This window comes from Vanessa tameamea, chromosome 24 (genome assembly GCF_037043105.1).
Source record: "Vanessa tameamea isolate UH-Manoa-2023 chromosome 24, ilVanTame1 primary haplotype, whole genome shotgun sequence".
Classification (NCBI taxonomy): domain Eukaryota; kingdom Metazoa; phylum Arthropoda; class Insecta; order Lepidoptera; family Nymphalidae; genus Vanessa; species Vanessa tameamea.
In genome coordinates this window covers 2,429,246-2,451,876 of record NC_087332.1, presented here as the reverse complement: position 1 = coordinate 2,451,876, position 22,631 = coordinate 2,429,246, and the positions used below count along the sequence as shown (strand labels likewise).

General features: G+C 31.5%; 1 protein-coding gene across 1 annotated transcript; it reads right to left on the bottom strand.

Annotated features, from left to right (window-relative positions):
• Positions 1-10: 10 nt before the first annotated feature.
• LOC113398060 (protein TRC8 homolog) lies at positions 11-13,877 on the bottom strand. The gene is made up of 2 exons (XM_026636633.2): positions 13,439-13,877; positions 11-2,242 (listed from the first exon to the last, which is right to left on the bottom strand). Exons 1-2 carry the CDS (start codon positions 13,686-13,688, stop codon positions 480-482), a joined length of 2,013 nt encoding a protein of 670 aa, XP_026492418.1. The 5' UTR covers positions 13,689-13,877; the 3' UTR covers positions 11-479.
• Positions 13,878-22,631: the final 8,754 nt, after the last annotated feature.

Below are 22,631 nucleotides of genomic sequence, written 5' to 3'. Positions count from 1 at the left end.
GAAACAAGTATTACACTAAAATAATAGTTTTATTTACATTTTAATGAGAAAAATTACTATTTTTATGTTTCACGTTAGGTTTAATACATATAAAGCTATTTCTAAATACCTATCTATTTACAAATAGCTTTGCGTCTTTATTTTTCAAAACAATACAGTTTCACGTTGGTAGCACTAGCGATTTTGACTCAAAACATACGGAACATAATATGAAAAATAGGAAATTGTAACAGCGCATCGACAATCCAAGCGTACGTATAAGAAACCTACTATACTTAATACTAACTTCACACTGAATAATTACGAAAACCCATTCATCACAAGACAGAATTTAAACCATAAATCACAGTATCAAACTGATTCAAAATATTTTATAGAACAATAACTTACTATACAAAATAATAGAAAAAAATTACCGCTGAAAAAATCGAGCTCTAAACTTGATTTTAAACTAAATTTTGTAAGTCTTGATGAATCAGTCACCTGACGCCCTCGTTGAGGAGCAGGTCAGGTTCCTCTTCCAGGAGTAGGTTTTGGTTGTTGCTGTTCTCCTCGTTACCAGCCTCTGAGTTATCCTTACTCGGATCATTGTCTATCTTATACAATATGTCGTGACACAGCGGACACCTGTCCTGGACGTACAGCCACTTCCGCAGGCAGACGCCGTGGAAGAAGTGGTTACATCGCGTTATTTTCGCGGAGTGCATCTCTTGGTAGCAGATAGCGCACACGTCGTCCAATCGGTGGAGCTGGTCAGCGGAAGCCTCTCTTAAAGAATTAATTTTATTCACAGCCGTTCGCCGTTTCATAAACACCGACCATCCGGCCCTCGCCTCACACCATATATTGAAGTACGCATGTATACACATCATCGCCGCTCGTATCGCGCCCCCGGACTCGAATAATAATATCCAGGCCCCGTTGAAGAACAAGAATATGCCGAAACAAAATTCTATCGTGTTCCCGAAGGCCCGTATATAATAAACGTAATCGTCCAACTGTTCCCAAAACGTACTTCTGTAAGCGTCGAACAGGAATAACGAATAGATCATGAGACTGACTATTACTTTGACTATCACTTCTATACTGAACGCGCTCACTGCTAACAGCCACGTCGATATAGAATGTTGAGACCATAAATATACGAGTAATGAGATGGGGAATATAATTAAAAATGCACAGACGCCTAGCGCTCTGACGTGTCTATGTGTGCTCGGATTGTGCGATGCGCTTAAAGACATCAACATAGGATTAACAATATTATGCAAAAAGTGCAAGAGAGCTGTGAAAAGTAAGCAAAAATTTCTGCACAGTCTGATGAATCTTTTCTCAGGGTTTAGAGACGTCAGTCCAGTTTGCAGCGCCAGAATGTAAAACAGTATGGCAGAAACCGTGCCGATACTTTTGTCCTCCTCTTCGTCTGTCAATAGTATCCATTGGAAGAAGTTCCCGATGTAGTGGCAGAAGAACGAAATGACGGACGTCATACCGAGCACTGCCGTTATAGTCTCGCATCCCGTTACTAGCAACGACTTGGCCATTGAAGCAAGCGACTGGACTGCTAGTAGAGTGGAGACCTTCAAACCATCATCTGCATCCTCGTCATAGTTGTCCATGAGCAATAAAATTGCTTGTTCAGCTACCCGCATAACCCAAAAAACCCTCAGAACACACGGTACATTCAGTCGCATCCATTCGGTTTCGACCAATGCTGACAGACCGTTGTGACTGACGAACAGTCTTCCGTGTTGGTATCCGCCATACATCACTTGTATCACATCATAACCAGATGTCCAGAGTACATATTTCACGAGAAACAACGGCAATAGCGCCGAGAAAACGGGAGAATGATGCAAAAGATTCGGAGGCACCGGCAACATGGCTAAAAACGATGGAGCCATGAAACTCATCGGTATGAGTTTCTCTAACGTAGCATTTCGTGGTCCTAAGTGAACATTACGAAAAAGAACCGCTAATATGAACTGTATTGCAAAATTTTGGATGACCAAAATTCCTGGTCCTTCGAGATCAACTAAACTCTTCACGTTTAAATTGAGGATGTCTTCTAATATGCTGGAGGGGTGTGATGAGGTGATTGTAAGCGTAAGCGCCTGTATCTGTTTGATGGCGGACACGTTGGTCCAATAGGAGACGAAGACTATTCCTATTGACATCAGGTAGAGATACACGATGATAAGGTGCTTCGTGTATAACACGAATATGCAGAGTGCTGACATGCATCCTGAAAGAAGAAAAAAATTAGGTTAGACATATTTTCCTAATAAAATTAAACATAATATCGTACCGATGACTTGAATGACAGTATATTTATACGTAACAATATGTTATATCTTCCTTAACAATTAGTTTATTACATGAATTTAAAAACATATTATATATTAACTAACTATTGGCCATCACACTGATCTCCACAATCATTAGAAGGGCGAGACCGATGCATCCAATTAGTTAATAAGACTAAGATCTACCTCATCGAACTAACATTTTAAAGTTACGATATGAATGGTAGGGCTCTATTCACGGTTATCTAAGTGGGTACCACATATGTATCCGCGTAATTATCAGCTATTCTAGATCAAGTATTGAACCATGTATTGCTGAATCAATTTTGAAGGTTGATTGAGTTTCAAACCTGGGCGAGCTAGCCAAGTTATATGCCGAGCATGATGAGAATAAACCTGCCTCTGTCGACAGAAGTTCTGGCACACGTGGATCTACTAACCCGAAATGGAGCAGCATGGTTGAATAAGCTCCAAATCTTCTCCTCGGGAGAGGGGTCTCCAGAAGAAAAGATACGGAGCCCAGCAATAAGACACTGTTAGACTGTTACTTTACTGTGTTTTACCTTTCAACTATTTTTGATTATTGTACAGTATTCCGGTTTCACTGATTATTATATAAATAACGTACTTATAAAACTAACACCCTATAATATTACTAATATTAATTATTCAGTTAGATTAATTTGTGATATACCGGTATTGTTTAATTGGGTTAAGGGAGTGAATAAAATAAATTATTTATAATGTAATGTTTTTCGAAAAAATGTCAAACTTCATTTTTTTTTATTATAAATTGGTAAACTGGCGAATGAGCCACCTGATCTTATGTTGTCATCACCGCCCGGTTTAGGCGCTACAACAAATATTAAACTGTAATAATTAATTTACTGTAATTATAATATGTTATACACTGACTCACTCACCCTTTAAAACAATTTTTTTTTAAGTAATAATGCTTTGAATATATTTTTTCTCATGACATCTTTAGACTATGAAGTACTGTTGAGATTCACTATGCAAATAATTTTGCATTAAGATTTTATAAATCTAAAGTTTTTTTTATGTAATAGGTAGGCTGACGGACAAATAGGCCAGCTGATGGTAAGTGATCACGCTATACGTATTTAATCATTTTTAATCAGTATTTCAAAAATAAAGTTTCATAATTTTCACTTTAAAAAATTACGCATGTCCATAAAAACTTTCATCCCTTATTTCACCCCCTCAGAGGTAGAATATCAAAAACCGCTTAATTACGTATTTACTCATTTTTAATAAGTAACACAAAAATAAAATTTCATACTTCTAACTAAAAAAATGACGGACCTCCAGACTAATCTATATAAGAAATGTCAACCCTTATTAATACCCTTAGAGATAGAATATCTAGAAACACTTAAATACGTATTTAATCATTTTTAATCAGTATCCCAAAAATAAAGTTTCATGTTTCTATCTTAAAAAATGACGGACTTCTATACAAACTTTCAACCCTTATTCCACCCCCGTAGGGGTGAATATGCAGAAACACTTTAAAAAGTATCTACTCCTTTTTAATCAGTATCCCAAAAATAAAGTTTCATGTTTGTTTTCATTCATGCATTCCATACAAACGTTCAACCGCTATTTCACCCCTGGAAGGGTAGAATTTCCAAAATTCGCTCGTTAGTGGGTGTCATGATATGTTAGTTTATAAGTGTACAGGCTAAAATATAAGTTTCATGCTACTAGTTCTAAAAATGACAATACTTTCAACAATTTACAACCTTTCATCCCCCTTTTCAACCCTTTACAGCACTTTTTCCCAAATAAAAATGTCCTATGTCCCATGTCCTTTCTCAGGCTCTAGACTATTTGTGTACCAAATTTCATTTAAATCGGTCCAGTAGTTTTGGCGTGAAAGCGAGACAGACAGACAGACAGACAGAGTTACTTTCGCATTTATAATATTAGTATGGAAGTATGGCTTAAACGACGTCGCATTGTGCGTAACCTTGTTCCAAGGCTGGTTGAATATAAGTAGGCAAAGTTATGTTTTTTGACGCAGCGATTAATTAGAAGGTCACATATGTCATGAATGTGTAAGAATAAATATAACTTTAAATTGCTATATATTATATTATAGAATACTTTAGTAAAGTAGGCAATGGGATGAAAGTATAGTTTCGAAATGAATTCTGCCCCCAATAGACTTGTTAATTTTATTTATTACAAATTGTCACCTGCGGCTTTGCTCGCGTTTTAAGAGTTGATCGTCAGGTATTAGCAAACTTGAACTCCAAGGCTTTCCTTGAAATTCAAGCTTTTATTTATTTGTCATAATAAATGTTACATCAGCTCGGTTTGTATCTTTATGATATTTCTTTATTTCTTCGGCGTTCTTTAATCAGTCTCGGATAACTCAGTACTGAACACTGTTCGTTTTTTAATTATTTTTATAGTATAGGTAGCAAGTTACTACTATCGCCCATGGACATCTGCAACAACGGAGAGATTGCAGGTGTGTTTTCGGCCTTTAAGAAAAGTGTAGGCTCTTTTCTTGATGGTTCTCAAGTCACTCACCACAGAGTGTTTGTACGAGGCAGAAAAGGCCTTAAAAATCGCACTGTTACGGATTTTCGAATATCAACGTGGTGCGGATGAAATTTGAAAAATGCGGTTGAAGATGCAGTGACCCAATCTCTCTACGCAAAGCCAAAAGATCAAGCAGGTTGGAAAGGGCTTGCTCGTCCATAATTCGAGTTGCATGAAACTGATACTATTGGGTTGCCGCTTAGAAGTAAGAGCAGTAGGTACTCGCTGAGCCCGAATTTTTGCCTTGAATAATTTTAGGCGATGCGTCGACTTATAGTACCGCCTTGCCTTGCTGAGCACACCATGCTTTTTAGATGCCAATTTGGATTTACATTCCAATTGACCGCGGAACTGAACGAAGCTCGAAACATCAATACATAGCGTATTTCGATACTAGCTGTGGCAGCTATTGGAATGTTCTTAAATCGTGGAAAAACGACAAATAGTGACTTTTTAGCGGATAACGCGCAAACTTGTGTCTTTTTGGAACTGAATTGGACTAGGTTTAGCCGGCCCCAGTACGAGTTGTGGTGTTTAACAAAGACTCGATTTCAGACACAAGTTTGTTCCGGTTTTAGTCGACGTGTTCCCGTGTCACGAGGAAGCAATTTCTCGAAATTTTAATGTTGTGTCAACAGAAAACAGGGTCGAATCTAATCTTTTATTTTCGTCACTAAATTCATTAAATTTTATATCAAATTCTATTTCAAATACGGTTTTATCGATACAGACTCAAATTTATAAAATATTTCTATTGTTATTATGTGCCAGAAGGGTATTCCAACGAGAATCTGTTTTTTTAAATCAATTCTCTGCCAAGGCTTTGTAACAAATACATTTCTGTTCCGTTCAAGCGCCACTGTTCCACCATGAATTGTTATATATTTAAATTGTTATATAGACACAAGTTAGAGCAAACACTTACTTAGAGTACTTTAAACAAATCGTATAACTGAAGTTTAATTATAATTAACCTTTCATAAGAGTGCATGGTTACGATCTTATGTTAGAAGTAATTTTGTTTGAATCATTGGCTTTTTAGTTTCTTTGATCCGGTGACAAAACGAAAACCCTACAGGATAATTTTCGTGTCTGCGTGTTCTCTTAAAGTCTATTTTTCTCAAATACTCTAGACAAAAACAGCTGTTAAAAAGGGTATCGATAAGGTCCGATTACTTTCCAAGATTAACGACAAACAAATTGTCATAAGATTTTATTTTTCCTTTATATGGTATTAGACTATTTGACTGATAAGAAAATATATTTATATACGAGGAAAAACCTCAATTAATATTACTCGTCGAACGCCAAACTTTTCTTATTATTATACTTTTGTGATTTTCATAGAATCATACATTCTTAGTAAAAATAATAATGATACATTCTTATTTTTTTTATTATATATAAAACGCATACAAGAATTTGAATGTGAATTAAAAAAAAAAGTAGCCATGTCCTTCCCCGAGACACAAACTATCAGCATACTTGATTTCATTCATATAAATCGGCTCAGCGATACAACCTGACAGGTAACAGACAGTTACTTCGTGAGTGAGGTTGCGCGTCTCATTTTGTTTTTTTACATTCCGTCCATTGTTATACTTTTAATATTGAACAACAATATTTTTCTCTTTTTACTATATTCTATCGTAATACTACGAAACCCTCTGCACTCGCGTACAACTTATACTTGACTGTTTTTATTAAAATAATGAGGTCAAGTTATAAGGCCATTCTCTGTTGCGGTGTAATTGTGGTTTGACAAATTGTAATTTAAAAAAGCACAAATTCAAATATTAATCCAGCCAGTCTTATTTAATTCAAACTTTAAAAAAATCGATTACGTTATTATTTAAGAACATTAAATCATTACATTAAATGTCGTTATAAATAAACAGTAATAATTAGGGCTATCCGACCAAATTTCGGCGACTGCAGTATTGGCCAATCTCGAAGACTAAAGCAGGATACTAAAGACCCTGGGAAATACCCAGGAACATTTCCTATTTACCCTCATTATGTAATTAGACGATAATTTGACTCAACGATAAAGAAACGAGACGTTACCGGATTTTCGAGATTCGGGGGTGTAAATTACCTTCATTACAATTAACTTCCAAATTCCAGTCAGTCCTGTGAATTTCTTAACTGGAAACTGAGGTCACGTAAGTTAGCTAGCCCCGCTTTTTTTAACCAGTGCTACAATGTTACATAAATACATTTAAAAAAAAAAATCAAACTCCAATATTTTTTTCTTATCTTTTATTATGGTACCGCTCTTCCATGTACCAAAACTTCAATTTTATAAACAAATGAATCAATCTATAAAGAAGTTCATTTCTTGTTTTTTTACTATTACCACAGTAGGAAATTATTCAAAATAATCAATAACGGTTATGAATTAAACATTTAAGATTTATTTTAAATAGCCACCTGATGATAAGTCGTTAGGATAACTTGCTTAAAGACGTCAGCGATGCGTTGCCAACATCGCGAACTAAGATGTTGTGTATGTTAATTATGCGTGTAGTGACACTAATTACACTTACCTTTACACTAAAACAAGAAAATAAGCATTGCTTTTTAGTGGTGTAATCTGTACACATAAAAGCGAAATACCACTCACTGATTTATCACGAAATCTCAGAAACTATACCGCCTACAAACTTGAATTTTGGCAGGTAGGTTCCTCACAGAGTGTAGACATCGGCTAAGAATTTTACGAAACTCCACCCCTAAAGGAGTAAAACGGGGATGGGAAGTTTGTATGAAAGTCCTATGTTTTTGAAGTAAGAGACTTGAAATTTGAAATGTTTGCTCTATAGATGGTGTGGAGCTGTACTACTAATGCAGCTTTAGAAATCAAACCCCCTTTGTAATTAAAACAGGGGATGGTAGTTTGTATGAAAGTCCAATGTTATTGAAGTTAAAATAGTTTTGGGTGAAGGATTTTAAATGGTACATTTTATTTTATTTCAGTAACAATAAGACTTATAGATACAAAAATAACTGCTGATAAATTTGCGGGCACAGCTATGATATATATTATGATAAGCAAGCATTAACCTACCTAAACGGGCTGAAAGGGCCGTAAAATAAGAGTAGCACCTGCAACAATATAACACGTCCCCCCTCACAGGGGAGCCACAAGAGGACCAACAGATAAATAAACAACATTCGACATGAAGAGACGCGTATTGGTCGACAGCTTTTATAATCTATGACATTCATTACGGATTTGCGAAAAAATGGCTTTTGAATGTCGACTAAGCTGTATCAGCATTTTAGAAGTAGAATCGAAGAGGAACTAGTGATGTAGTTAGGAGGAGTCGTGTGGTAATTTAATTGTATATTAATCAAGAACTGCAGTGCACAATATAGCTAAGCTATTAGTAAACCGCATGGAATACGTAAATCTAAGGTTTGTTTTGTTCGATTGAAATCGGTTATCGATATTAATAATTACCACATTGATTCAAATTATTATTACATACACGCATAGCTACTGTTAAAGTTTGTACATATTCACGCTTATTGAGTATACGATTTGCGAATACTTTGATAAACATAAATAAATTACAATTTGAATAAGTGCTGTGTCATTGTACTATCAAAATTACATTTTTCAATTATTAAATAATAATGGAAATGGGTTAACTATAAAATTATACAATCCCATCCTAACATTGCACAGATGAAATAAGAAATTTAATTATGTTGTTAAAAAAAAAACATGGCTCCGATCACAGCGCCACCTACCAGGTTTAATCTAAGCTAACCACCCACTTAATGTTCCAGTCGTTTAGGAGTTGCGTGAAGTAGATACGTACATTAACCGACCTTTATAAAAAAAATCTATTATAGTGTGAGAATAGAAAGAAAATTATTATTACAACTAGCAACACTAGACCGCCTCTAACGAAAGATTATAGTAAAAACATATCTTTTAAATTAAAATACATTTTAAAACTAACACTTAGCTATTATAAATACACTGGAGAAAATTTATTTCAATTTTTTTTGCAGCTTTGATCTTAGTCTTAATAAACAAACTATTATTAAAAAAAAAGTACCTAGATTATAAATATGTTATTTTCAAATCTTAAATTTTTTTAAGGATAAATTTGTATTACCAACATTAAAAAATTAACTCTATTTATATTCCAGACAAACAATTTAATTATGAATTAACATATATGTTTTTATATATATTTTGGTGCTCATTTTAATCTAAAAACAGTATGTATATATATATACATTTTATAACTGTATCTTTTGGTAATGACTTTGTGTTCTTCAAAATCACCGATGGAACCGTATATAATTAACCTACTGGCCAAATTAAGGCATTACAGTCTCATATGTTCTTTATTTCGTATAATACTGGCAAAATACCTTATACAAACAATTTACCTCCGGCATGTTCGGGTGATTGGTGAACTTTTCTGTACCTCTGATAACAATAATGCAATATTTCATGAGGATTGCTTAAATCGAATCAACATTCCAAACCAACGATAGCTTTCAAATTAATGTTTAAAACAACTATTAAAAATTATTTTGTTGAAGTATCAACTAGATTTTAGGTTTTATAAAATCAATTGTTCTGTGTTTTTAATATAATAGCCAAAATGTTTTTTTGCTATCAATAATTATTATTAGCCAAAGTCTATTTTAAAATATTATATGAATGAATTCTGATTTTAGTATTTTAATTAACATATAACAAAAGAAAAATAAAAAATCTGAAACAATTAAAAAAATATTTAAAGATTTAAATGCCGAGAGAACTGTTATTTAAAATTCATGAATTTTAATAAGTTCTTTATAACGGTTTATGAGCATTCAACAATTCCGTTCTGAAATAACATACAATATATCATTACACATACAAGAAAAAAAGGAAAGATAAAAAGACCTGAATATTTTTAAATATGACAAAAAAGAATTAAGTTTTTTAAAATAATAATGTGATTTTTATTATTTCCTATACTTTCTACTTAATTGAAAAATTTGTAATTACTAATGTGATTATACATTTATCATAGATATTACATTATAAGACCATCAAGTTTTATCATAGAGTGGAATAGATAAAAAGTTGTATTAGTTATAAAATTTAAATATAATATAGATACGATGAAAATAAAGATTAAATTAAAAAATATCATAGTAATATTACTTAATACATCATACATCTTTTGTATTAGTATACCTTAAGAGGACAGTCCTTGCAGAACGCTAAAATACTGCTTACTATTTTCAAAATATCTTAAAATTGGTGCATTGATTATGGATAAAAAAATACATTCAATATCTGAATAGATATATCTCAAGTTTCACCGGATGATATTTATAAAATATGTATCAATAACTTAGTAAATTCATTGTCAACATCACTCCAAACACTGAAATCGACCTTTACTATTAACATTGTTTAAGCTATTTAGCTGCTAGTTTATACATGTATTTTTGGTTAAATGGGGACGCAAAAATGTAAATAATAAGTTCACCATGATCAATTTCTATTATATCACACAATATTATAGTACTTTTTATTTAAATATTGCTTACTTTTTGGCATTTGTCGTTCATACTTTTTAGTATGGAGAAAATAATTTGACGGTTTTGACTTATTATTTGACATTTCTGTCAATAAATTTTCAGTCCCTCCCCAATGCTCAAGGTGGGAGCACGTCAGTTTTTATTTCGAGCCAAGTCTTATAATTTCGCGAAACTTCTACGCACACATAGACAAGTTAGCATAAGGGTGGGGCGCGAGTAACGTGGGACGCAATTGTTTATTTTTATATTTCAAGAAACCAGATGAACTAAGTAAATAAGTATTACTAACCGGTTATTGTTTTCCTCTTTCATCATTGCTTCTATCTATTTCATTTCTATCTAATTCAGAATGACATTAGAAAACATAAAGAAAATTATCGAACATATTAAAAAAATAAAGGAAGAATTTAAAAAAAAAACAGAATGTACCAATTAAAAAACATTATCTGTGAAAATTTTAATTGTCTAGATTAATGAGATCCAGCCTGGTGACCGACAGACGTACGGATAGACAGAGGGACGGACAGTGGAGTCTTTATAATAAGGTCCCGTTTTTACCCATTAGGTATGAAGCCTTAGAAACACTACTTACCAATTTTTTAAGTAAAATTTTTACCTAAGTTTACTTCGTAATTGTAAGTAGAATTGTTATGTTTTTGACAAAATGGTGACGATTGATTAATGTTAACATTGTTTAATTTGAGCTTTAATTAAATTAATTATTTCTGAAACTAATTTAGATTTTGTATATAGTTATATTTTAATTTTGTGTAAAGGCATGGGGTACATTCGGACAGTTAAACAGGGGGTATATTCGTACGCGTACGAATGTTCCCCCTTAAATTTTATTAACCACCAGTATATCAAAATTATTTTTTATGAAATAAAATGTATAAAAACATATCTTCCTATAACACTAGAAGTCGTAAGACCTTATCCTACAGCTGTTAGAAACAGAAAAACCAATGAAGGAAGAAAACCGGGTAAATCCATACTAATATTATAAATGCGAAAGTAACTCTGTCTGTCTGTCTCGCTTTCATGCCAAAACTACTGAACCGATTTAAATAAAATTTAGTACACAGATAGTTTAGAGCCTGAGGAAGGCCATAGGCATTTTTAATTAGAAAAAAGTGTTGTAAATGGTTGAAAAGGGGAAGAAATGTTGTATGACAGTAATGTAATTTTCTTTAACTTTTTTTGAAAAATCTTCGAAATTTCTTTGAGAAAACTTTGAAAGGAAAGCCAGAGCAAGGCGGTGAAACGTAGTTTGAAGGAACTTAATTCAACACAAAAGAAAAAGAGAGGTAAGCAAATAGAAAGCGATGAAAATTCATAGGAATCTGAAGGATCGCTGAATTATAAAAGACTGTATAATGATGCCATACAAAATTATTGTAAACATCTCATTTATACTGACTGTAAAGTTTAGAATAATCAAAAAGTAAACGAAGGATGAACTATTGTATTTTTTGTTATTTTTCTAAAGAAAGATTTATCGACTAATAGTCAAGTCACATATTATTAAGTTAGTTCTTTGATAATAATAAATATTTTTGTAATAATTATTAAAAAATTAACAATTTTAATTGACTTTTTAATTACCCTGTATAAATCTACCCTATGGACTACGAAACTACCCCATTTACTATACGAACATACCCATACCATACCATACTCATATATGGGGTACATTCGTACAAATATTTTATGCAGAAAAATGCCTTATAACCCTTTAAACTTTTGGAATAATAGTTTTGGACTTTTTTGTAACAAACTATGATATATTTGTTACACTTAAGTAGATAAACTAGGTAAATACGACAATTAATCACATAGTAAAAAAATAAAATCTTAAAAGTGTACGAAGGGTAACTACTTTCCCCTAATGTTGAATTAAAAGTACAAAATTGTAAGGATGAACATAGTTAATACCTGAATGTACTTGAATGTAATGTAATGTTTGCACTATCCTGCTTATTTTTATCTCTAAATTCGAAATTTAAAACAAACACCAACTCATACCATGTCATTACTCATGTCGTTTAGTTTGTTTACTTAATTTCTAATTATTTAAAAGCTTAATTAAAATAGTACATAGTGCTAAGCAAAAACGGTTGATATACATTACATTGTTATTTTTATTTATAAAATTTAAGTACTTTACACCCTCATACGGTATACCTACCAACCTTAAAATATCCAGAAAATAATTGGAAATATTGGAAAGTACCTATGTGTGTGTTCTAAAATAATTTCCCATGCGTACAAACTACACTCTTAAATACTAAATATAATTTAATTGAGATAAAGTAATATTTATATATCTTTGTTGAATTTTTTTATGAATAATGTAAAATAATAATTATTGTTTTGCTTTGATTTCATTTACTCTTATAAGGAACAGTCTGTAAATTTTCATTTTGATAAGTTTTGGAGATTATCCCACCACACTGACGTAAGTTACTTTACTACTCTGATATTACTTTCATAAGTTAAATACATTTGTTATATATAGTAAATTTTTTTAGATTTTAGATTTAACTAGCTTTTTGTTAATTTCAAATGTTAAGTTGGTGTAGTTTATAGTCTAGAATATATTAGCTATTGTGATCTCTAAATGTAGACTTTAATTGTAAAATTTGTTTATGTTTTGAGTGTGAGTACATAAATCAAGTTTTTTTTTATATGATATAATTTTATTAAGGCCATAATATGCGGTGATTTAAAAATTAAATTAATAATATCAATATGCTACTATAAAAATAAAAATTGTCAAAACACAAACATTCATTCAAAATAAACATTCTACTAAATAATCGTTTTGAAAACAATATAGAATCGTATATTATGAAGCGTTTTAAAACCACTTTGAAGTCTTTTGTACATTGTGACATTTACACTCAACAAACCAAGGGTTTCGAAACCAGTTGGGAAACTGAAAGTTTTCACTATGTTGCAAAATAATTTATACTATAGCTGAAAAAATTACGTACCTAGACAACAAACGAAGAATTTGAGGAGCGTTAAGGCGAAAGCGTTGTAGAAGTTGGCGTCGTAATAATTTGTGTCCGAGTCACTTATATCGACGTGGTCACCCGTCACAGTCGATAACAAGGACACCTCCTCGCTGGTCGACACTGGCAACCCTAAGCTGATCTTCAAGAACTCATCCACCACAAATAACGGTGGAACCCTCAGTAACACCTCCACCAGCACTAGGGCCTTCGACCTCAACGACATCATTCATTTATGCAAACCTTTTGATACTGACAGTTTGGTAACCACAGCCGGTTCGAACGGCGACCACGGCGGGTATTATCGATTAATTTAGTAAAATCATCTACTGTTTTGAAATCACGTAATATTTTTCGAAAATATGACTGAAATTTTTGCGACAATAAAATTTGACGTTTTTAATTTAGTGTTGTCAAATTTAAAAAAAAAGTAATATATTGCCATCTTAAAAATATTATACTACAAATTTAAATACATTTTTAAATATATTTAATTAAATACCTGTTAAATTGATTAATTCTAGAATATTATTACATTTTACGTATAATGTAGAAGTAAACGTAAACATTTTTTCCTTTTATTATATCGATAGGTAGCGCCACTGTACTTACAGACCGTAGTTCAATTTATTTCTGATGTTATTATTTATTATACAATTGTTTTATTTAAAAATTACAATAACATATATAATATATTCCTTAATATATAAATTAAGAGCCATTGACGAAAATTGGAAAAAAAAAGACGAAAATACATATATCATATAAAACGATATAAATGTCTCTGTAACATTCAAATTTCAATACTCGAAGGATTTTTATATATTTCAGATTTTTATAGTTCAAAGTGGTTTTAATCTGCATTGATTTATACTTGATAATAGAACCCAGTAAAAGTTGTTTTTTTTAATGCTAGTACATATTTGCTGAAAAATATCAAAATAAAAATTCCATATTTAAATAACGCGCAAAAACGCTACTTTGACAATATGGCGCTGCAATGGGGTCGGTGACGTCACTTGCCTGTATTGTAATCTGTGGCACATATATACAAACGAGGTTAATAAGCAAGTAACGTCATCATAAGCCTGACCAATCAGGAGCGTTTTGTGTCACGTGACAAACGTTTAAAAAAAAAAAAGCATTTTTATTTATGGATTTTCGAATAAATTAATTATTATTTTCAACTTTCGTTGATAAATAACCATTTTTAAACTCATAATATATACTGATTACAATAATTGACACTTTATTTTTCGCATTGTCAAATAGCCTATTACATTATTTTCATTGATTTAATATTTTGCAGTAATATTTTTTTAAACAGACTTTTAACTACATCATTAATGTAATCAAGTACTTTTACGTAAAATACATTTTTGAGGAGAAGGTCTAAAGTTTATTCATTATTAGGATACATAGGTTAGTAGCAAGATTCTCATGTAACACATGTGTTTATGTTTTCCTTTACCGCCGCGCACGATATTAGTTATAGTCACTTTATTCGGTTAAGATGAACGCGTTGTAGTCTCTAGGCCATCTCGGCTCCACCTAATCTTAATGCATAATAAGTATTTAAGGCATTTGTTAGGTTCTGTAGCTCCTTGTCATAGACAATCAATGATATTTATTAACAAATTTATTGAGAAAAACTCAAGTTGCTGGCAATCGCTCCTACATTGATGCTTAAAAAACTAAATATTTTATCGTTTTAAAGAAAGTTTATAAATAAATACATAATATAATAAACAAGAGCCTAACACAAACAAGTCCAAAATGTGAAGTCCATTTCGAATCGATTCGTCTTTATACGGCTTCCGGTATGGCTTCTTTTGTACAGAGGAAAATTAAAACTCGACTTATTGTGAGCTTTGTCGGAGGTACACTTTGTAAGCTCGCGTTGTTTTACTTCTGCAGCATAATAATAAAATTGCTATGGCTTGCATGAAATTCAGTTTATTCATAAAATAGGCATAACCGTTTACTGAAAATGTATATTTAGATTTTTTTTAACCTACTTTTCGGTTATATAATTTTTTTTTTGTTTTTGACGGTATCTACATATAATAAGGCAAAGACATACCTGTTTGGTTCCTTTTACTCTAATTTGTTAACCGATTTTTTTTTTCGTTTCGTATTGTACATTTTACATTTAGTGTTATCAATAAAAAAATAATAATAGTAGAAAACAAATGATCGACAAATGGAAATTTATATATTGTGGTTTGTTTGTGTTATATTTTCTCATTTCAATAATGATTATTATGGTTAGATTTCAACCACTGATTGAACTCTATCTTCTATATTTATAAAATAACATTTCCTGACTGACTGATTCATCATCGCTGAACGTAAACTGTTAAAGTTAGGGCTATGAAATTTGGTGATTAGGATCGTTTTATTGAGGGGGACTTCCTTACAAACTTTAAGCCCCTAGCTTCAAGTTTGTATGGAAGTCCATCATTTTTTAAGTTAGAAATATGAAAATTGATTTTTGGAATACTGATTAAGATCTTGAGTAGATGCGAATTTAAGCGTTTCTGGATATTCTACCCTAAGGAGTGGAATACAATGAGGTCTTAAATTAACGTAATATTTTAAATTAATCTGTAAATATATTCAACTTCCACGCGAGCAAAAGCGCGGGAAACAGCTAGTAGTATATAAATATTCCGTATATGTGGCATATAAGTCATTATGATTACTAATAAGGATAGGCTTAAAAAGGTATAGTTGAGCTAAAAGTGTAATAACTAAACCAATGAGATTTACCGTCTTAAACCAAACGGTTTAATGACAGTGACCGTTGAATTAATACTAACTCAACGGCCATTGGCACAGCTACCGTCTAGGTCAACAGTCTAATACCGAATAGTCTTAACGAACATTTTATTGGTACATGTATGTAGATTATTATCGATACTACAAAAAATAACATCGGTTTTTGGCTCTCTCTGGACCACCACTTCACATGATGATGGATTCCATCCTTTATTTAATTTTAATGCTGAATAAAGCTTTAGATCTGCGTTTAATACAAGCTAAATTAAAATATGTATAGTAAACAAAATAATTAAGCTTCCATAACTAAGCTGATTTGTCTTGCCTTACTTTGGCTAACAAGGTATCCACAATATTGATTTAGTGTTGTAAATATTTCAGTATTATTTTTGTTTTTAGTCTAAGTGTTCAGACTCAGTTATAACAAAGTGTTGATGTTAAAAATATGCACTAATCATTAAAATCGTTTTGTAATAGTCAACACTTACTACCTAGGAATATACTAACAAAAAAATAAGACCAAATTGTTCAAAAAGAAATAAGGTATGCCTTCTGAAATAAGCTAAATATAAAAGTTTTTTTTTGGAAATAAATTCATACAAATACTCATTAATCGTCAAGCCTTACCATCACTTTCAAATGTTCTATTGAGAAGAACCGTCAAGAATATCGTACGGTAAAATAAAACATTAAATTATTAGAGAATAAGTTTCATAAAATTTTCTTATGAAAATGTAAGGTGAAAACAATTAATTTTGAAGCCACATGAAATTCTTTCGAATAAATGTGCGATTTTGTTTCTCTGAAATTATAATCACGTGATTAAGTTTTACGTGCATGGAAACTGTGAGTTTAAATGGTTTCTTAAAGTTAACATGGAGTTTTATTGATAACAAGCTGCTTTATGAGAGTAAACTTACATGGCTTCTTAATATACTACGTTTATCTTCTTATACGTTTATATTCTTATACTAGCTGTGCCCGCGACTTTGTGCGCTATTGAAATAAAAAAGTTATTGTTATAGCTTAAGTTACTCCTCATTCAACAGTTATTTGCCAGTGAAAGTCCCGTCAAAATGGGTCCAGCCCTTCCAGAGATTAGTTGGAACGAACAGACAGACAGACAAAAATGTGTAAAAAAAAATATATTTTGGTATATATGTCCCGTGTATACATAGATATGCATTTAGTAAAAAGCGGTTATTTTGATATTACAAACAGCAACTCCAATTTTATTATATGTATAGAAGATACAAACTAACCGGCTCGGCTTCGCAAATCATATCAAAACAAAATATTGTTTATTCAAGTAGGCTCATAAAAGCACTTTTAAAACATCGTTAAGTTAGAGTACTTATATTATATTATAGGTTTACGTTAAAAAAACATAAAATATAATCTTGGTTTACGCGACACACGTCAGTAAAGCTTCCAGACGACATGATTTGTTCCGACATCTTTAACAATCATCGCTATATTTCAGCCAATTTACACAAAACCTATAATGAATTATACACTTTGAGGAAGATCTCAAGAATCATTCCGTCCATTCGTGAAAATCATATGAAAATCCGTTTGGTAGTTTTTAAGTTTATCGAACGGACGGACAAACAGACGCGGCGGAGTATTTTGATTTATAATCTTTTATATTAACAGCGTCGATTTTTGTACCAGTGATTATGGGACGATAGCTGCACATAAAAAATCCGTTAAGGTCTCATTTTGAAGAGCTTCAGCCGTAGATGTGCAGAAAAATAAAGAGGATTCTTGATTGCAATTTACTAAATTGTTGCGATTTAACAAATAATTAATTTAAGAGAGTGGGAAATAGTGACTGGCTGGTTAGAGAGCGGTGCTACAGCTGTAAAAAAAAATGAAAAACGTCAACAAATTAAAGTAAATTGTTATCGAAAAACTCTAATTCTAACTGAACTAATATTACTATATGATATAGCGGGCGACCCATTAGTATAAAATTATTTGTTTATTTATAATATTAAACTAGTAAGATTTGTGTCGCAACGATTTTTGAAGCGGGCAACATTAAAAAAAAAACATTGGCGGGAAAGTTATGCCCTCTCCTGGATCGCTGGAACCGGGAACATTGTTATAACATAATTTTACACAACTGTATTGTTTTACATTAATTGCTTAACTTAACCAATAAAGAAAAAAGTTATTAATTAATTCCGAGAGTGATACATATACAACTCATATAAGTAAATACACCGTACAAATAACTATCAGTAATCTCATAATGATACAATATATTTGTTTAAAAACATTTTGTGGTTTATTTCGATCATCAAAGGTCATCAAATCATATAATAATAATTATTATTAGGCATTTTTTGTTTTAATGTATTAATAAACATTAAATATTTACACACCTATATTCAAATCAAGATTAAAAAAAACTACTGTGCAAATCATGACAGCATTGTATGGTGACAGAATTTATCTGCTTAAACAATATTATTATATCGAAAAACTTACAAACACTTAAACATGAACAACGCAAAAATGACTATGAATGCCATTTTCTATTCATCAATCGCAATTGAACATGTGACATATGTACTGAATGCACATTTCATTAGTATTAGTAGTCATACATTTCAGTCTACAATCATTTAGATATATCTATGACGTCATATACTATGATATATAGACGATCGAGAAATATTCAGGCGCAGGGCCAGCGGTTGCACGTGCTTTCTGTTTAAATACTGCCAACCGAGAATTTCTTATCAAATGAACGAATTTCTTTTTAATGCCTCGAACGGATTTGAAACTCACTATGTCGCAAAATCAACGAGGCAGTTAATGTGTCACGTTATGTAAAATTTAAAACTTACAACTTAAAAGTTAAAACTTACTAAAACCATTTAAAATATACATGTTTCAAAAACTTGAGTTATAATATATGTAAAGTTATTTTTGATTGAAAATACCTTACCTTTATCTTACCTTTAAAAGAAGATCTCTCCTGGTCGACTTCGGCCAATCTCAAGCGACACGCCGGCTACACGAGTATCTACAAAGATACATATGCACTCCCTATTTCCTCGGCTGTACTTGCTTTCAGAAGCTGGGGGTAATAATACACAAATTCTGGGCAACTACTGATAATTTTTCGATGGAAGAAGGTAGAAACCAAAAACTTTGTAACCTGCACTAATTAAAGCTAGCACCTAGAGTAACGAGGTAACCAATCAAAAATCATAATAAGTGTACTACAGCCATCTTGTTGTTTTTGATTTTATACATAATTATGTGAGAAAGTGTACCTAAATACGTTTTTTTTTATTATAATATTATTGTGACCAATATCATTTTTTTTTGTCATTTAAAGACTTATCTATTCTCGTAAGTCGAGCACCCTAAGATTGATTGGTGGTCGAGTCCTTGGCACGCTTGTTTGTGTTGGTGCCACCAGTATTTTTTTCATCACCAACAATATATTTATATTTCGTAATATAATACTGTGGTAAAAGGGAGTTGAGTTATATAACGATTTACACGCAATAATTAAAATACGGAGAAGGGTGACAATTTACTTTTATATATTTTTTATTTTAGGTGAAAAGTAAGTAGATATAATTTTTTATCTATATATCTTTTTACGAAAATGTTATGATAATATAACGTCAGAGCTGCGCAATTACAGACTTTACGTAGAATTAACCCCCCTAAATAAATATGAACGAATAAATCCGTTACGGCTCAAACATATAGTTTCAACACTTTTAAATATATCAAATAACTTAATCGTCCACTTTACCGGATAATACAACGTCAAAATTATAATTATTAAAAGATAATATGCATGCAGACCGCACGTTCCGGATTATAAAAAAAAAAGTTAAAATGGCGGCTTGGTGGCAATCTGTCAAGACACGCGCCAGGCACGCGCCCTCCTTTTACCGATTAAATGTACATCAATCGTAAGAATCGAAGAGATAAGTGGAGAATCCGCAATAAAATATTGAATTACACACATTATCTTTTATTTACATTTCCAATTGAGTCGTATCGCTTTACGGTTGATTTAAATGTTATTGTTTTCGATGGGAATGAGTCGTTTTGAAAATGTTTTTGCAAGCGGTAGCAGCGTGCTATTAAGTTTCAACAAATACCCTGATTAATCTGAATAATTATTATGGTTGCTGGGTACAACTCTATAGTTCGTTGGATTCTATGTTTTTATAAGCGATAAAAATAGTTTACTATTGACATATTGGAACTATTTGGAAAAGAGTGTCTGAGAAACAATTAAGTAATAACTTTTTAAAGAAAAGTTTATTTTAAGCCTCAGGCTTCTTCTCTCTAGCAATTTGATGGATATGTATGTGTCTACGTCTTCTTATTCTTGTTAGTACAATTTAAACGTATTATAAAATAAATAATGACTCAGGTTTCGAACTAAAAATCGATTAATGAACTAGGTAGTTTTTTTTTATTTCTTATCTGTATCCTGGATCAAACTTAGAACGTAATTTTAAATATCTTAAACCACCTGAATTCACTAATTTTATTTATTTTAGTAGGTTTATATATGACTGAAAATCGAGAGCCTCTTTTAATATTTTGAATACCTAACCTAACATTTGGAAAAAGAGGAACAAATATTATTAATAACAAGACATTATATGCAAATGATTCTAATAAAAATGAATTATTAGCAATTTGTTTTTAAAAGCATGCGAATCAAAAACTATATTCATCGTGATTATACTTTCGAATGCACCCTAAAATAACACACACCAGTGATCACATTGAGCTGTGATCATCCCAAAGCCAAACAGTATAAACACTACCTGTTAGAACGCCATTCAATTACCCTACTTGATTTCAGCCCATAGGCAAACACAGGTGTAAAGTGTATTTTATTGAGGTATATCATAACAATACTTACCAACTTCGACTGTTGAATGATCTTTGCGTTGAGATTAGTTTTTTATCCAAGAGTTGTGTTTATTATTTGATATACAAAATCATTATTTTTTTCCACTAGGCTATAAGCTCTTTTTAGTTTACCGGTGTTAAAAAGCTACCTCCGGTTCGTAGTGTAGATTCTACCGATTAGAACGTGTAAGAAACTGAGTAGTAACCTACTGTTTATCAACAATTATAAAATATACTAATAATCAATTAATCATGTATAGCCTCTTCCAACCACAACAGGACAAAAGGTAAATGAACAGTATTTGACATCGAATTGTCGGACATATCATAAAAAAGAGTGTTTTGAACATCGATGAAACGGTAAGCGGAACTTTTAATGTTAAATTAAAGCGGATTTAAGTATATAAGTGGAGTAGTGATAACATTATAAATAAAGATATATTAATCAAGAAATTTTAGTAGTTTATAATATAGCTGAGCTAGTAGCAAATTGCATGGAATACGTATATATAAGATTTTTTTACCTTTATCTGTTTTGATTGAAATAGGTTAAGCAGTAATTAATTAAAATGTTCCGTCCAGTATGAAAATCAATACATATTGATTTTCAAATTTGTTTAAAATTAGTTATTTAACTTGTACGGTCTTATATTTGTTGAATGCATGACATTAATGACTAAAATACGACAAAAGCAAATGAAAAAGTGAGAAACTTAGTTGCAGCTTCTGTTTGTTATTAATTATGAATAAGATGTGATATAAATTATTGTCCACAGTTGCCTACCGACTGGATGTAGAAGGTGGAGACCAAAAGCTTGGAGCTATGAAGAGGACCGATTGGCTGAAAGATAATGATGTGATCGAATAATACAATGTTCCGTATTTCCTCTGGTAACATTAGGCATTTATATTTTTTTATTAAGATTAGGATACTTGATCATTTATAAATGCTATTCAGCTTTATTATCCGAAACCACGAAGTTTCAATTCATGTATTTTGTATCATATTAAAAATGTCTAACAATATTTTCTGTTTTTTAGGGATATTTTATATTATGGAAATTGATTATATTTCTGCTGACCTGTCGAGTCGAGTCGAGTCGAGTCGTAAAAATAAACTAAAAACTATAATGTAGAAATAAACACATAACATAATTCTTATTATTACATAAGATAACGTACATTATACATAGAGTAGATATTATTATAAAACTAGTCTAGTCTCGATTATGTATTTATTTCTATTCACTCGATACAAGAACATGAAATTCACACTTGTCCTGTCAATTGGAAAAAAAACGCGCGTCTAATTGCGAAGCGCAGATGTTTATATATTACCAACATACATAATAATAATAATACATACTAAAATCTTCAAAGTGCGCAGCATCTTCTGGTATAATTTATGTACATATATAAGTGGTCTTTTTGGATGTGTATTACAAAACGTCACGTATTCGTATGGACTACAGTATTTAATACT

Coding starts and splice junctions, on each gene's coding strand:
- LOC113398060 (XM_026636633.2), bottom strand. CDS start 13,688: ATGATGTCGTTGAGGTCGAAGGCCCTAGTGCTGGTGGAGGTGTTACTG. Junction 2,243..13,438: donor ATTCTTCGTTTGTTGTCTAG/GTACGTAATTTT, acceptor TTCTTCTTTCAG/GATGCATGTCAGCACTCTGC.